General features: G+C 50.0%; 1 protein-coding gene across 4 annotated transcripts in view; it reads right to left on the bottom strand.

Moving 5' to 3' along the window:
* The window catches only part of ZCCHC14 (zinc finger CCHC-type containing 14), a 30,504-nt gene extending 13,850 nt beyond the window's left edge, over positions 1–16,654 (bottom strand). For all 4 annotated transcript variants that reach the window (XR_011315269.1, XR_011315270.1, XM_069739410.1 and 1 more), the window contains exons 1-4: positions 16,300–16,654; positions 12,306–13,060; positions 10,434–10,557; positions 2,202–2,272 (exon numbers count right to left, since the gene is read on the bottom strand). Coding sequence is in view for 2 of the 4 variants with exons in the window: in XM_069739410.1 (XP_069595511.1) it covers positions 2,202–2,272; positions 10,434–10,557; positions 12,306–12,875 (765 nt within the window). In the remaining 2 variants the exon portion in view is untranslated. The remainder of the gene's footprint in view (positions 1–2,201; positions 2,273–10,433; positions 10,558–12,305; positions 13,061–16,299) is intronic.
* Positions 16,655–17,319: the final 665 nt, after the last annotated feature.

Below are 17,319 nucleotides of genomic sequence, written 5' to 3'. Positions count from 1 at the left end.
CACCAGGGGGCCCCATAACTAGTATATAACACCAGGGGGCACTATAACTACTGTGTAACACCAGGGGGCCCCATAACTAGTATATAACACTAGGGGGCACTATAACTACTGCGTAACACCAGGGGGCACTATAACTACTGTGTAACACCAGGGGGCACTATAACTACTGTGTAACACCAGGGGGCACCATAACTACTGTGTAACACCAGGGAGCACTATAACTACTGTGTAACACCAGGGGGCACCATAACTAGTATATAACACCAGGGGGCACCATAACTACTGTGTAACACCAGGGGGCACTATAACTACTGTGTAACACCAGGGGGCACCATAACTACTGTGTAACACCAGGGAGCACTATAACTACTGTGTAACACCAGGGGGCACCATAACTAGTATATAACACCAGGGGGCGCCATAACTAGTATATAACACCAGGGGGCACTATAACTACTGTGTAACACCAGGGGGCCCCATAACTACTGTGTAACACCAGGGGGCACCATAACTACTGTGTAACACCAGGGGGCCCCATAACTACTGTGTAACACCAGGGGGCCCCATAACTAGTATATAACACCAGGGGGCACTATAACTACTGCGTAACACCAGGGGGCACTATAACTACTGCGTAACACCAGGGGGCCCCATAACTACTGTGTAACACCAGGGAGCACTATAACTACTGTGTAACACCAGGGGGCCCCATAACTACTGTGTAACACCAGGGAGCACTATAACTACTGTGTAACACCAGGGGGCCCCATAACTAGTATATAACACCAGGGGGCACTATAACTACTGTGTAACACCAGGGGGCACTATAACTACTGCGTAACACCAGGGGGCACTATAACTACTGTGTAACACCAGGGAGCACTATAACTACTGCGTAACACCAGGGGGCACTATAACTACTGTGTAACACCAGGGGGCACTATAACTACTGCGTAACACCAGGGGGCACTATAACTACTGTGTAACACCAGGGGGCACTATAACTACTGCGTAACACCAGGGGGCACTATAACTACTGTGTAACACCAGGGGGCCCCATAACTACTGTGTAACACCAGGGAGCACTATAACTAGTATATAACACCAGGGGGCACTATAACTACTGTGTAACACCAGGGGGCCCCATAACTAGTATATAACACCAGGGGGCACTATAACTACTGTGTAACACCAGGGGGCACTATAACTACTGCGTAACACCAGGGGGCACTATAACTACTGTGTAACACCAGGGGGCCCCATAACTACTGTGTAACACCAGGGAGCACTATAACTACTGTGTAACACCAGGGAGCACTATAACTAGTATATAACACCAGGGGGAACTATAACTACTGTGTAACACCAGGGGGCACCATAACTAGTATATAACACCAGGGGGAACTATAACTACTGTGTAACACCAGGGGGCCCCATAACTACTGTGTAACACCAGGGGGCACTATAACTACTGTGTAACACCAGGGGGCCCCATAACTAGTATATAACACCAGGGGGCACTATAACTACTGTGTAACACCAGGGGGCACCATAACTAGTATATAACACCAGGGGGCACTATAACTACTGTGTAACACCAGGGAGCACTATAACTACTGTGTAACACCAGGGGGCACCATAACTAGTATATAACACCAGGGGGCACTATAACTACTGCGTAACACCAGGGGGCACTATAACTACTGTGTAACACCAGGGGGCCCCATAACTACTGTGTAACACCAGGGAGCACTATAACTACTGTGTAACACCAGGGGGCACCATAACTACTGTGTAACACCAGGGGGCACTATAACTACTGCGTAACACCAGGGGGCACTATAACTACTGTGTAACACCAGGGGGCCCCATAACTACTGTGTAACACCAGGGGGCCCCATAACTACTGTGTAACACCAGGGGGCACCATAACTAGTATATAACACCAGGGGGCACTATAACTACTGCGTAACACCAGGGGGCACTATAACTACTGTGTAACACCAGGGGGCCCCATAACTACTGTGTAACACCAGGGAGCACTATAACTACTGTGTAACACCAGGGGGCCCCATAACTAGTATATAACACCAGGGGGCACTATAACTACTGCGTAACACCAGAGGGGGGCGCTTTAACAACTTTTTTGCACTTCTTAATACATGCGATTTAACCCTTCGGGCTCGGCCTTCACCACTTACCTCAAAGCAGCAGTTTGCGTTTTTGTCCTTCTTGTGCGGCAAACCTTTAAGTTCAATTTTTTCAACATTCACTAAAATAAAATAAATAAAAAAAATGACTCCAAGAGACAAGCTCTTATAGGTGATTTACACTGCATTGGTCACAAAAGTCCTGGCCCCCGCGGCCCCTCGCAGTCAGGGTTATGGGGGTCTTAGCTGCACTGAATACGTAATATCAGGTTTCGCCCCGTAACCTCTCAGGTCCCCCGGATTCAGCGCACAATCATCCACCACAGACTGATCCTTCTCGGATGTGGCGGACGCCTTTGAGGGTCCTGGGTGACGGCAGAACACTCGCCCTCTGCTCAACTGTGAATAGTCGCTGAGATGACGGCGCCACAAGCAGTGAACAGGGCGGACGTGGATTAGGGGCTCTGCACCCCCCATGAAGTGCGTAGGAACAGACATCACTAGCCATGAATACAGCGAGAGTCCAGCAATCTGGAGCACCCTACCGTTCCCTGCTATCAGCCACCAGACCCAATACTGTCAGGATAGTCCATCGTACGTCTGCTAGGTGCCATCTGGCTTTCAGGAGTCTGGGAAAGCTGGGTGGCTGTTACCATAGGGACGCAGTGATTGGCAGCTCGCCCTCCGGCCACACACTAGACATTTGCCGCATTCGCACTTTTCATTGTCGGGAGTTTTTTTCTAGATGGAAAGAACCAGTGATCCAGACACAATGGTGATGGTGACTCCGGCAGAGGAGCAGAGACCCTGCACGTGAGCGCCCCCCCGGGCACGCAGCTCCGCCGGCAGAGCGCAGCGGCCGCAGAGAACAGCCGACGTCAGCAAATGCAGATCAAAGAAAGTGTCCACTGTGCCGGCACATGGTTTCCGTACAGAACTCGGGGAGGGAAACGCTTCCATCTGCTGCAGCGCCAGCCATGAATCATCCCCGGGACGGAGGCCGCGCCGCCAGATGTGATGATCCATAGAAATTCCACTCCGCCATCGTCTAGACCTCAGAGAAGCGGCGCCCTGCCGTCCACACTGCTGATCTCACACGCCAGCAAAAAGCCATGCAACTATGGCGGTGTCCCCATCTCCAGCTCCTACGGCCACGCATCACACCCCGCAGTACGCACATACAGTTGTGCTCAAAAGTCTACATACCCCGGCAGAATTTTTGCTTTCTTGACTTTTTTTCAGAGAATAAGAATGAAAACACCAAAACTTTTTCTCCACTCATGGTCAGTAGTTGGGTGAAGCCATTTATTGTCAGACTACTGTGTCTCTCTTTTTAATCATAATGACAACCCAAATCATCAAAATGACCCTGATCAAAAGTTGACATCTCCTGGTGATTTTGGCCTGATAACATTCACAGAAGTTGACACAAAAGGGAGTGAATGGCGACTAAAGGTAACATCCTCACCTGTGACCTGTGTACCTGTAATCAGTGTGTGCATAAAAGCCGAGTCCGTTTCTGGGATCCAGACAGACTCTTGCATCTTTCATCCAGCCACTGATGTTTCTGGATTATGAGTCATGGGGAAAGCAAAAGAATGGTCATCGGATCTACAGGAAAAAGGTAGTTGAACTGCACAAAACAGGAAAGGGATTCAAAAAAATATCCAAGGAATTGATAATGCCAATCAGCAGCGTTCACACTGTGATTAACAAATGGAAAATCAGGGGCTCTGTAAAAACAAAACCACGGTCAGGTAGAAAAACAAAAAGGTCGTCCACAACTGCCAGGAAAATTGTTCGGGATGCAAAGAAAAACCCACAAATAACATCAGCTGAAACACTGGACTGTCTGAAAACTGGCGGTGTGGATGTTTCAAGATGTACAATAAGAAGGCACTTGAAGAAAAATGGGCTGCATGGTCGAGTCACCAGAAGAAAGCCATTACTGTGCAAATGCCACAAAGTATCTTGCCTACAATATGCAAAACATTACAGACACAAGCCTCAAAACTTCTGGAACAAGGTCTTTTGGAGAGAGGAGACCAAAATTGAACATTTTGGCCACAACCAAAAGCGTTACAATTGGAGAGAGGTCAACAAGGCTTATGATGAAAAGAACACCATTCCTACTGTAAAGCATGGAGGTGGATCGCTGATGTTTTGAGGATGTGTGAGCTACAAAAACACAGGAAACTTGGTCAAAGTTGAAGAAAAGTTAATGAAGTGCATTATCAGCAAATACTGGAGGCAAATTTGCACTCATCAGCCCGGAAGCTGCGCATGGGACGTACTTGGACGTTCCAAAATGACAACAATCCAAAACACAAGGTCAAGTCGTCCTGTCATTGGCTACAGCAGAACAAAGTGAAGGTTCTGGAGTGGCCATCTCAGTCTCCTGACCTCAATATCACTCTGGGGAGATCTCAAGCGCAGAGTTAATGCTAGACAGACCAGGAATTTACAGGAACTGGGGGCTTCATGCCAAGAAGAGTGGGCAGCTTTACCATCTGAGAAAATAAAGAACCTCATCCACAACTACCACAAAAGACTTCAAACTGTCATTAATGTTAGAGGGGGCAATACACGGCATTAAAAAATGGGGGATGTGAACTTTTGCTCAGGGTCATTTGGATGTTTTGGGTTGTCATTATGATTTAAAAAGAGAAAACAATAAATGGCTTCACCCAACCACTCACCATGAATGGAGAAAAAGTTTTGGTGTTGTTATTCATATTCTCTGAAAAAAGGCCAAGAAAGCAAAATTCTGTAAACTTTTGAGCACAAATGTGCGTCACACCCCGTAGGACGGCCGCGCGTCACACCCCGTAGGACGGCCGCGCGTCACACCCCGTAGGACGGCCGCGCGTCACACCCCGTAGGACGGCCGCGCGTCACACCCCGTAGGACGGCCGCGCGTCGCACCCCATAGTACGGCCGTGGTCACATCTCGTCGCCGTACTTCCTGTTGAGTTTTTGTGCTGCGGCATAGAAGGAATCCCCCCAGCCCCAGAGCACAGCTGTAATTTCTTTTAATGCTAAATCAGCATAATGTCGGACAAATAACCAGGACGAGGCGGGAGTCGGCCGCGGGAACGGCACAAAATAAGCATTTCCAGCAGAAATTGGATGGAAGCAAGTCTGCTCAATTGGCCGCCTCAGAGCTCAGCATTACACTGCTCGTGGGGGAGGGTCGGGGGGGTCTACAGGCTCGACAAAAAAATGTCAACTTTCAGCTTCATTCTGTACAGGCAGAAGCTTCTTCTCCCACCATAATGGTACGCAGCGGGGATGTCTGGAGCCCCTTCATACAGATCCACCGCTCGCTCCGTACAGCAGCTGCTGCGGAAACATTCGGGGCAATGGCGGCCGTCCGACAACCTGATCATACAGAATACTACTCCTCTTTCCTCCATCATCATGGTGGCGCAGAGCTCCCTCCAGCAGTAAGAGAGTTAACCTGTCCACATAGCAGATTAAGGGTCCGCGCAGCTGTCGGGGCCGCATGCCTTGGCTTGAATCTGCGATCTACGATAACGCTCTGCGGAGATCAGATAACAGAGAACCCAAGATCAGAAGTAAGACACGGCGACGTCCATGTGCCGAGGCGGGGGCGTCACAGAGAGGGACCCCCGGCCCACACAGAAGAACTCCAAAATCTGAGAGTAAATGGGTGACCCCAATATTCACTTCCAGTTGGGCCTATGATTAGAGGTCTATATCTCCCCCATACACAATAGCGTGTCGCTCACTTTCTATGATGACTGGAGACCCCTGATGCCACGCGAGCGTCCACAGTAGGCGACACACGGCGGCACCGTATACTCCACGTCCAGGGTAAAACCTGTCATCAGGACGTCTCCATGGGTGTGAACATCGCAGCACAACAAAACTAACAAAACCACCAAGAAAGAAATGTCCCGAGGCAAAAAGAGAGCTGGAAAGAGGAAAAACTATAGCAGCAAGTCCAGACACAAGCGCTACATGGCGGTGTTATCAGTGCGGGAGAACGACACGTTCCCACTGTCCTCGCCCCGATCAGAGGAGTTCATACCCTAAAATGTATCAGGACACCGGGGAGGCCGGTATGTAAAGTATGGTGGATAGAAGGGTCCACAGACCCACTACACACCCTACATTGTATCAGGACACCGGGGCGGCAGGTATGTAAAGTATGGTGGATAGAAGGGTCCACAGACCCACTACACACCCTACAATGTATCAGGACACCGGGGAGGCCGGTATGTAAAGCATGGTGGATAGAAGGGTCCACAGACCCACTACACACCCTACAATGTATCAGGACACCGGGGCGGCAGGTATGTAAAGCATGGTGGATAGAAGGGTCCACAGACCCACTACACACCCTACAATGTATCAGGACACCGGGGCGGCCAGTATGTAAAGCATGGTGGATAGAAGGGTCCACAGACCCACTACACACCCTACAATGTATCAGGACACCGGGGCGGCCGGTATGTAAAGCATGGTGGATAGAAGGGTCCACAGACCCACTACACACCCTACAATGTATCAGGACACCGGGGAGGCCGGTATGTAAAGCATGGTGAATAGAAGGGTCCACAGACCCACTACACACCCTACAATGTATCAGGACACCGGGGTGGCAGGTATGTAAAGCATGGTGGATAGAAGGGTCCACAGACCCACTACACACCCTACAATGTATCAGGACACCGGGGAGGCCGGTATGTAAAGTATGGTGGATAGAAGGGTCCACAGACCCACTACACACCCTACAATGTATCAGGACACCGGGGCGGCAGGTATGTAAAGCATGGTGGATAGAAGGGTCCACAGACCCACTACACACCCTACAATGTATCAGGACACCGGGGCGGCAGGTATGTAAAGCATGGTGGATAGAAGGGTCCACAGACCCACTACACACCCTACAATGTATCAGGACACCGGGGCGGCAGGTATGTAAAGCATGGTGGATAGAAGGGTCCACAGACCCACTACATACCCTACAATGTATCAGGACACCGGGGAGGCCGGTATGTAAAGCATGGTGGATAGAAGGGTCCACAGACCCACTACACACCCTACAATGTATCAGGACACCGGGGTGGCAGGTATGTAAAGCATGGTGGATAGAAGGGTCCACAGACCCACTACATACCCTACAATGTATCAGGACACCGGGGCGGCCGGTATGTAAAGCATGGTGGATAGAAGGGTCCACAGACCCACTACACACCCTACAATGTATCAGGACACCGGGGAGGCCGGTATGTAAAGCATGGTGGATAGAAGGGTCCACAGACCCACTACACACCCTACAATGTATCAGGACACCGGGGAGGCCGGTATGTAAAGTATGGTGGATAGAAGGGTCCACAGACCCACTACACACCCTACAATGTATCAGGACACCGGGGCGGCCGGTATGTAAAGCATGGTGGATAGAAGGGTCCACAGACCCACTACACACCCTACAATGTATCAGGACACCGGGGCGGCAGGTATGTAAAGCATGGTGGATAGAAGGGTCCACAGACCCACTACACACCCTACAATGTATCAGGACACCGGGGCGGCAGGTATGTAAAGCATGGTGGATAGAAGGGTCCACAGACCCACTACATACCCTACAATGTATCAGGACACCGGGGCGGCCCGTATGTAAAGCATGGTGGATAGAAGGGTCCACAGACCCACTACACACCCTACAATGTATCAGGACACCGGGGCGGCCGGTATGTAAAGCATGGTGGATAGAAGGGACCACAGACCCACTACACACCCTACAATGTATCAGGACACCGGGGCGGCCGGTATGTAAAGCATGGTGGATAGAAGGGTCCACAGACCCACTACACACCCTACAATGTATCAGGACACCGGGGCGGCAGGTATGTAAAGTATGGTGGATAGAAGGGACCACAGACCCACTACACACCCTACAATGTATCAGGACACCGGGGTGGCAGGTATGTAAAGCATGGTGGATAGAAGGGACCACAGACCCACTACATACCCTACAATGTATCAGGACACCGGGGCGGCAGGTATGTAAAGCATGGTGGATAGAAGGGACCACAGACCCACTACACACCCTACAATGTATCAGGACACCGGGGAGGCCGGTATGTAAAGCATGGTGGATAGAAGGGACCACAGACCCACTACATACCCTACAATGTATCAGGACACCGGGGCGGCAGGTATGTAAAGCATGGTGGATAGAAGGGTCCACAGACCCACTACACACCCTACAATGTATCAGGACACCAGGGCGGCTGGTATGTAAAGCATGGTGAATAGAAGGGTCCACAGACCCACTACACACCCTACAATGTATCAGGACACCGGGGTGGCAGGTATGTAAAGCATGGTGGATAGAAGGGTCCACAGACCCACTACACACCCTACAATGTATCAGGACACCGGGGCGGCTGGTATGTAAAGCATGGTGAATAGAAGGGTCCACAGACCCACTACACACCCTACAATGTATCAGGACACCGGGGCGGCTGGTATGTAAAGCATGGTGGATAGAAGGGACCACAGACCCACTACACACCCTACAATGTATCAGGACACCAGGGCGGTATGTAAAGCATGGTGGATAGAAGGGACCACAGACCCACTACATACCCTACAATGTATCAGGACACCGGGGCGGCAGGTATGTAAAGCATGGTGGATAGAAGGGACCACAGACCCACTACACACCCTACAATGTATCAGGACACCGGGGTGGCAGGTATGTAAAGCATGGTGGATAGAAGGGTCCACAGACCCACTACACACCCTACAATGTATCAGGACACCGGGGCGGCTGGTATGTAAAGCATGGTGAATAGAAGGGTCCACAGACCCACTACACACCCTACAATGTATCAGGACACCGGGGCGGCTGGTATGTAAAGCATGGTGGATAGAAGGGTCCACAGACCCACTACACACCCTACAATGTATCAGGACACCAGGGCGGTATGTAAAGCATGGTGGATAGAAGGGACCACAGACCCACTACACACCCTACAATGTATCAGGACACCAGGGCGGCTGGTATGTAAAGCATGGTGGATAGAAGGGACCACAGACCCACTACACACCCTACAATGTATCAGGACACCGGGGCGGCAGGTATGTAAAGCATGGTGGATAGAAGGGACCACAGACCCACTACACACCCTACAATGTATCAGGACACCGGGGTGGCAGGTATGTAAAGCATGGTGGATAGAAGGGTCCACAGACCCACTACACACCCTACAATGTATCAGGACACCGGGGCGGCTGGTATGTAAAGCATGGTGAATAGAAGGGTCCACAGACCCACTACACACCCTACAATGTATCAGGACACCGGGGCGGCTGGTATGTAAAGCATGGTGGATAGAAGGGTCCACAGACCCACTACACACCCTACAATGTATCAGGACACCAGGGCGGTATGTAAAGCATGGTGGATAGAAGGGACCACAGACCCACTACACACCCTACAATGTATCAGGACACCAGGGCGGCTGGTATGTAAAGCATGGTGGATAGAAGGGACCACAGACCCACTACACACCCTACAATGTATCAGGACACCGGGGCGGCCGGTATGTAAAGCATGGTGGATAGAAGGGTCCACAGACCCACTACACACCCTACAATGTATCAGGACACCGGGGCGGCCGGTATGTAAAGCATGGTGGATAGAAGGGACCACAGACCCACTACACACCCTACAATGTATCAGGACACCAGGGCGGCAGGTATGTAAAGTATGGTGGATAGAAGGGTCCACAGACCCACTACACACCCTACAATGTATCAGGACACCGGGGTGGCAGGTATGTAAAGCATGGTGGATAGAAGGGTCCACAGACCCACTACACACCCTACAATGTATCAGGACACCGGGGCGGCTGGTATGTAAAGCATGGTGGATAGAAGGGTCCACAAACAGGATTCCCCAAGTATAATAATAATAATCTTTATTTTTATATAGCGCTAACATATTACGCAGCGCTTTACAGTTTGCACACATTTTCATCCCTGTCCCCGTTGGGGCTCACAATCTAGGTTCCCTATCAGTATGTCTTTGGAATGTGGGAGGAAACCGGAGTACCCGGAGGAAACCCACGCAAACACGGAGAGAACATACAAACTCTTTGCAGATGTTGTCCTTCGTGGGGCTTGAACCCAGGACTCCAGCGCTGCAAGGCTGCTGTGCTAACCACTGCGCCACCGTGCTGCCCCAAGTATATAAGTGCCTGGCGTGGAGGCTGCTGCCAGTCTCACACGACGCCGTCTTACCTTTGGAGTGCTTTCCGGAAGGCCTCTTGGGTATGGGGTCGTCTATGGAATGTGCGGAGGTGTGCAGTGCATTTGCTAGGCTGTTCCCAATGCTGCTGGTCGGGGTCTCTGTTCTTGGGGTCATCTGTAAGACAAAGCAGATACAGAACATCACCCAGGACAATCCACTGTAAACCGTCGCTGGCATTAGGCGGCTGCAGAGCAGTTCATGGCGACAACTAGAAAGATAAAACATCGCCGTTTAGGTTCTCCTATTGGAATGCTTAAAGGAATTGTCCAATAAATAACATTCCAATATATATGGGTTGTCTCGTCACAGTGCCACGTAGTTCAGTCACGTTTACTGAACAAGTTCAGTCAATGCGGTGTACAATAATATTTTTGGGTTGATATTGTTAATATATTATAGTGTCCACGTACTTCTTTCGTCCGATGATTTATGTAAATACAGTTAGATATTCATGTAATGGTTTATATATTTTGATGATGTGTTTAATAATTTCGTTCAGTTGTATTAAGTTCTATGAGCAATAAAATGTAATGATAATGAATATATTTTACCGGGAAAATCCTGAGTATTCATTGCATTATTCTTAAATCTTCATAAATAAACTACATACATATTCTAGAATACCTGATGCGTTAGAATCGGGCCTCCATCTAGTCTTCAATAATGGGCAAAAGTGCTTGTAAAAATAAGCAACTATGCAATTACCGGTTATTAAACGTCTTCCATGTTCTATAGAATTGAGGGACTTATAAATTCGTTGTCAAGGTTACCAGCCACCGCTGCAGTCTGAGAGCAGCCGGGTAACTAGCTGAAACCCTCACTTTTTTTTTCTTTTTAAAGAGGACGACATAGATCACCATCCGCTATGATCTGTTTCCCACTGATCCAGTTGAAATCACTTTTTACGGCTGGACCGAAAAGTTATGCAGATAATTTGGGTCCATTTAAAAACAGGGATTGCAGCCAAACATTAGACACTATAAGACGTTTCTGTTCTCTTATGAATGATCCTGCACGGAGTCATTATGTTTCTGCCTGTGTCATCCCTAAGCGAATACCGCAGGTGTGAACAGAGCCTGTATAGGACGTACACTGGATCGGGCCACTGAGACTGGAAACAATTGGAACAAGTGGAAAACTGACACTTTACTAGAAAGTTGTGAAAACTTTGATTACACCCTGAATAAACTTTATTTATATGAACCTTCAGAACACCAGGCGGTGGGGGGCTTATATATATACGTGTCCCGATAAGCCCCGGTAGTCCTAGCAGTGACTGGCTCTGCAGGAGCTCGGGCTCGACACACATGCAATCAATCTTTACACTCACATGTCAAGCAAGGGAAAAAAAAAACCTTTAAAAGGGGACTCTCCCGTATTGTTGGTCGGCCATTATTCCTTCATACCTGCTGGCACATCCCCCAATGCTATGTATAGAAGGCAGCGTCTGATTGCCAAGGCAGTGACATTTCCCTGAAAAGCCGGGCACACAGGGATCGTGGCCTCCTCCTTCACCAAGGCAAGCAGGTGGCACACAAGTGACCATCGCACAGGAATCCACTGAAGGTAACGCCAATGACAGGCCCTGTCCTCACACGACATCTGGGCTCATGCTGAACCCCTGTAAATAAGGCCACTGCCTAGGAGGAGGCCGGCAAAAGCCTGACTGGGCCAAGGGGCCAGGGAACAGAGCAGCCCGGGGGCAAACATATGGCCTAAGAGACAGCGGAGAGGAAGAGGAGGCCAGGCAGGATAAAGCAGCCATAGGGACAAAGCAGCAGGCAGCCAAACGGTGGCCAAGGGGACTGCTAGGCAGAAACAGTGCCAGGAGGGCAGAGACAGGAGGCCAGGATGGCACGTACCTTGATGCAGCCCTTGCTGCTGCTGACAGTGGTGGTGGTAGTGGTGGGCACAGTCGGGGGTCCTGCACCGGTACCGTGCCTCCCCTGGATGTGGGCCAGCTCTTTGCGCAGCAGCTGCTTTTGATGGAAGCTGAAGGCCGGATGGTTGGTGGCCATGGTAAAGAGCAGCAGGAACTCATCCCCCGTGCGGCCCTCGTTGAGCTGCAGGCCCAGGTTATTAATGATGGAGTCGATGTGGGTGAGGGTCCGGCACAGCACGCCTGCTGCCTCTCGGTTGTCAGAGGCCAGCAGCGCCAGGGACACCAGTAGTTTGCTGCGCACCACCTCATCCGCCAGATTGGTGAGGCCGCCCAGGTCGGCTGGGTTGTTAGCCTTGATCTCAGAGTCCCGCAGTGAGTGATAGTCTTTGCGGGCAAGGTCCTCCAAGCAAGAGCCCAAGAAGCGCAGCTCCAGAGGGAGACAAAGATCCAGAAGGCCACACAGAAACTCCATGCGCTGGGAGGAGGAGAGCTCGGAGAACCAGCGGTACACGCCATCCCTCTGCAAGGGGCAGCGCTGCTTCTCCACCATGGTGTCCCCGTCACACTTGGCGTCTGAGCCTGCGCTCTCCGAGATACACGTAGATAACGCCTCCTACTCTGGGGCGGCCCACCTCCGCCTTCTCCGCCGGGGCCGGGAGCTGCTGCCAGGAGGAGCTCTCACCGGGACGGCTCCATCTGATGGGTCCGGTGCTCACCAAGCCGCGATCATGACATCTGTGGAGACAAAGAATGGTGTGAGGGCCAAGGGCAGCCGCTGGGTGATGGGGGCAAACAGCGGGGACAAGGGGTATCCCAGAAAAATATCACTGGGATATGGGGACCAGAAATAACACGACACACGAAGAAGATGGAAATCACAGAAGAGAGGGGATACTGGTGGGCTACATAGAAGAGAGGAGATACTGAGGGGAAAAAGAGAACAGAGGGGATACGGGGGGGAACACAGAAGAGAGGGGATAATGGGAGGAAAGAGAAGAGAGGGGATACTGGGGGGAACACAGAAGAGAGGGGATACTGGGGGGAAACAGAACAGAGGGGATACTGGGGGGAAACAAGAAAACAGAGGGGATACTGGTGGGCTACATAGAAGAGAGGAGATACTGAGGGGAAACAGAAGAGAGGGGATACTGGGGGAACACAGAAGAGAGGGGATACTGGGGGGAAACAGAACAGAGGGGATACTGGGGGAAACAGAAGAGAGGGGATACTGGGGGAACACAGAAGAGAGGGGATAATGGGAGGAAAGAGAAGAGAGGGGATACTGGGGGAACACAGAAGAGAGGGGATAATGGGAGGAAAGAGAAGAGAGGGGATACTGGGGGGAACACAGAAGAGAGGGGATACTGGGGGGAAACAGAACAGAGGGGATACTGGGGGGAAACAAGAAAACAGAGGGGATACTGGGGGAAACAGAAGAGAGGATACTGGGGGAAAACAGAAGAGAGGGGATACTGGGGGAACACAGAAGAGAGGATACTGGGGGAAAACAGAAGAGAGGGGATACTGGGGGGCTACATAGAAGAGAGGGGATACAGGGGGGACACCGAAGAGAGCGGATAATGGGGGGAAACAGAAGAGAGGGGATACTGGGGGGGAAAACAGAGAAGAGGGGGGGATACTGGAAGAAACAGAGAAGAGAGGGGATATACAGTACATCCATCACCGTGCACACTACACCGTATATATCCATCACACTGCACATCCATCCATCACACTGCACATCCATCCATCACACTGCACATCCATCACACTGCACATCCATCACACTGTACACTACACCGTATATCTATCACACTGTACACTACACTGTATATCCGTCACACTGTACACTACATCGTATATCAATCACACTGTACCTTACACTGTATATTCGTCACACTGTACATCTGTCACACTACACCGTATATCTATCACACTGTACACTACACTGCATATCTATCACACTGTACACTACACCGTATATCTATCACACTGTACACTACACTGCATATCTATCACACTGTACACTACACCGTATATCTATCACACTGTACACTACACTGCATATCTATCACACTGTACACTACACTGCATATCTATCACACTGTACACTACACTGCATATCTATCACACTGTACACTACACATCTATCACACTGTACATCAGTCACACTGTACATCTGTCACACTGTACATCTGTCACACTGTACATCTGTCACACTGTACATCTGTCACACTGTACATCTGTCACACTACACCGTATATCACACTGTACATTACACCGTATATCTATTACACTGTACACTACACCGTATATCACACTGTACACAACACCGTATAGCACTCTGTACATTACACTGTATATCTATCACACTGTACACTACACTGCATATCTATCACACTGTACACTAGTCACACTGTACACTAGTCACACTGTACATCTGTCACACTGTACATCTGTCACACTGTACATCTGTCACACTGTACATCTGTCACACTGTACATCTGTCACACTACACCGTATATCACACTGTACATTACACCATATATCTATTACACTGTACACTACACCGTATATCACACTGTACACTACACCGTATAGCACTCTGTACATTACACTGTATATCTATCACACTGTACACTACACTGTATATCTATCACTGTACATTACACTGTATATCTTTCACACTGTAAACTACACTGTATATCCATCACACTGTACATTACACTGTATATCCGTCACACTGTACATTACACTGTATATCCGTCACACCGTACAATACACTGTACATCTGTCACACTATATCTGTCACATTGTACACTACACTGTATATCACACTGTACATTACACCGTATATCTATCACACTGTACACTACACCGTATATCACACTGTACATTACAACATATATCTATCACACTGTATATCAATCACACTGTACACTACACCATATATCAATCACACTGTACACTACACCGTATATCACACTGTACACTACACCGTATATCACACTGTACACTACACCGTATATCCATCACACTGTACACTACACCATATATCAATCACACTGTACACTACACCGTATATCACACTGTACACTACACCGTATATCACACTGTACACTACACCGTATATCCATCACACTGTACACTACACCGTATATCAATCACACTGTACACTACACCGTATATCAATCACACTGTACACTACACCGTATATCACACTGCACATTACACTGTATATCCATCACACTGCACATTACACTGTATATCCATCACACTGCACATTACACTGTATATCCATCACACTGCACATTACACTGTATATCCATCACACTGCACATTACACAGCACTGCACATTATAGACAGCACTGCACATTATATACTACTGTACATTATACAAAGCACTGTACATGATAGCACTATATACTGTTATAGACCCTTATATCCTGCTATACATTTATACATCGCTACAGACCTCTACACATCGCTACAGACCTCTTTATACCTCTACTTACCGCTATAGACCCGTACATTCCGCTACAGACCTCTATGTACTCTTATATGCCGCTATACACCGCTACAGACCTCTATATACCCTTATATTCCGCTATATACCACTACAGACCTCTATACATCGCTACAGACCTCTATATACCCTTATATTCCGCTATATACCACTACAGACCTCTATACATCGCTACAGACCTCTATATACCCTTATATTCCGCTATATACCACTACAGACCTCTATACATCGCTATAGACCCTTACATTCCGCTACAGACCTCTATACATCGCTACAGACCTCTATATACCCTTATATTCCGCTACAGACCTCTATATACCCTTATATTCCGCTACAGACCTCTATATACCCTTATATTCCTCTATATACCGATACAGACCTCTATATACCGCGGTGACAGGCTCTCAGCTGTCGCCGATGGGGAAAGGTGCCGTGTCTATCACTCACCAGGAGCCTCCGGGGCGGGGCCTATCGTGACAAGAACGTAATAGGTCAGGAGCTATCGCGACAGTCCCGGCCTCCCCGTGCTCGGACGCTCCTCCCGGCTGCGGGTGAGCCGCTGCCGCCCTCTCCCGGCGGGTGTCCGTCTGGATGACCGTGTGAGGGAGACACAAACAGCACCGACGGTGGCAGACTAGACGGCTCCCCAGGAACACGAGGCGCGGCCTTCCGTCCGTCCCCCCGTCCGGGCTCCGGTGTCCCCGGGGCTTCCGTTTCTCGCCGTTATGTCACCGTCACACACAAACCGTTACAAGTGATCGGCTGGCGCCCCAGCGCTGACACGATGACCCGCCCGCGGCCCGCTATGCCAAGCCACGCCATTGGCTGGCTGCTAAGTGAGGACCGCCCACATAGTGAAAGTGGCCGCTCTGATTGGTCAATATTCCCTGTCACTCTTTTCATCACTGACAAGAAGGAGAGCAAAAAAAGCGCTGTCGTGGATGGTGGAGGCTGCCTGTCACTCACAGTGGGCGGGCTCTGCCGGGACCCCGCCCCTCTACTCAACATCTAGTGGTTTAGCGGGCTGCCAATCAAATGCAAGGCAGGCGGCGAGGATGGAACCATTCATCGTCCAGGGGGGGCTGCGTGGTCGTAGGAAACGTAGTGAATGAGAGAACAAGAGCAAAACGGATCTCATCAGCGACCAGGAATGATTACTGTGCCGAGAGCTGACGTGGGTGTGAGGCCGCCTCAGTAATGGTGGTCGTCCCCCAAGTCACCTGACATGGACTCGTCCCACCTCAGCAGCTGGAGGTTTCCTGGGGGCTCCAGATGTGGATGTGCAGCTCTCCCAGCATGCACTGGGGGTCAGGGCATGAGTGGACTTGTAGTCCTCCAGGGCTCTGGGGAGGGTGTGGTCTTGTGCTCTGTTTGCTGTCAGTGGCTGAGATTAATAATAATAATTTTATTTATATAGCGCCAACATATTCCACGGCTCTGTACAATTAGCGGGGACATGTACAGACT

Source organism: Ranitomeya imitator, chromosome 9 (assembly GCF_032444005.1).
Source record: "Ranitomeya imitator isolate aRanImi1 chromosome 9, aRanImi1.pri, whole genome shotgun sequence".
In the NCBI taxonomy this organism is placed as follows: domain Eukaryota; kingdom Metazoa; phylum Chordata; class Amphibia; order Anura; family Dendrobatidae; genus Ranitomeya; species Ranitomeya imitator.
The sequence above is the reverse complement of the archived record's forward strand: the minus strand, read 5'-3'. Positions and strand labels throughout refer to the sequence as shown.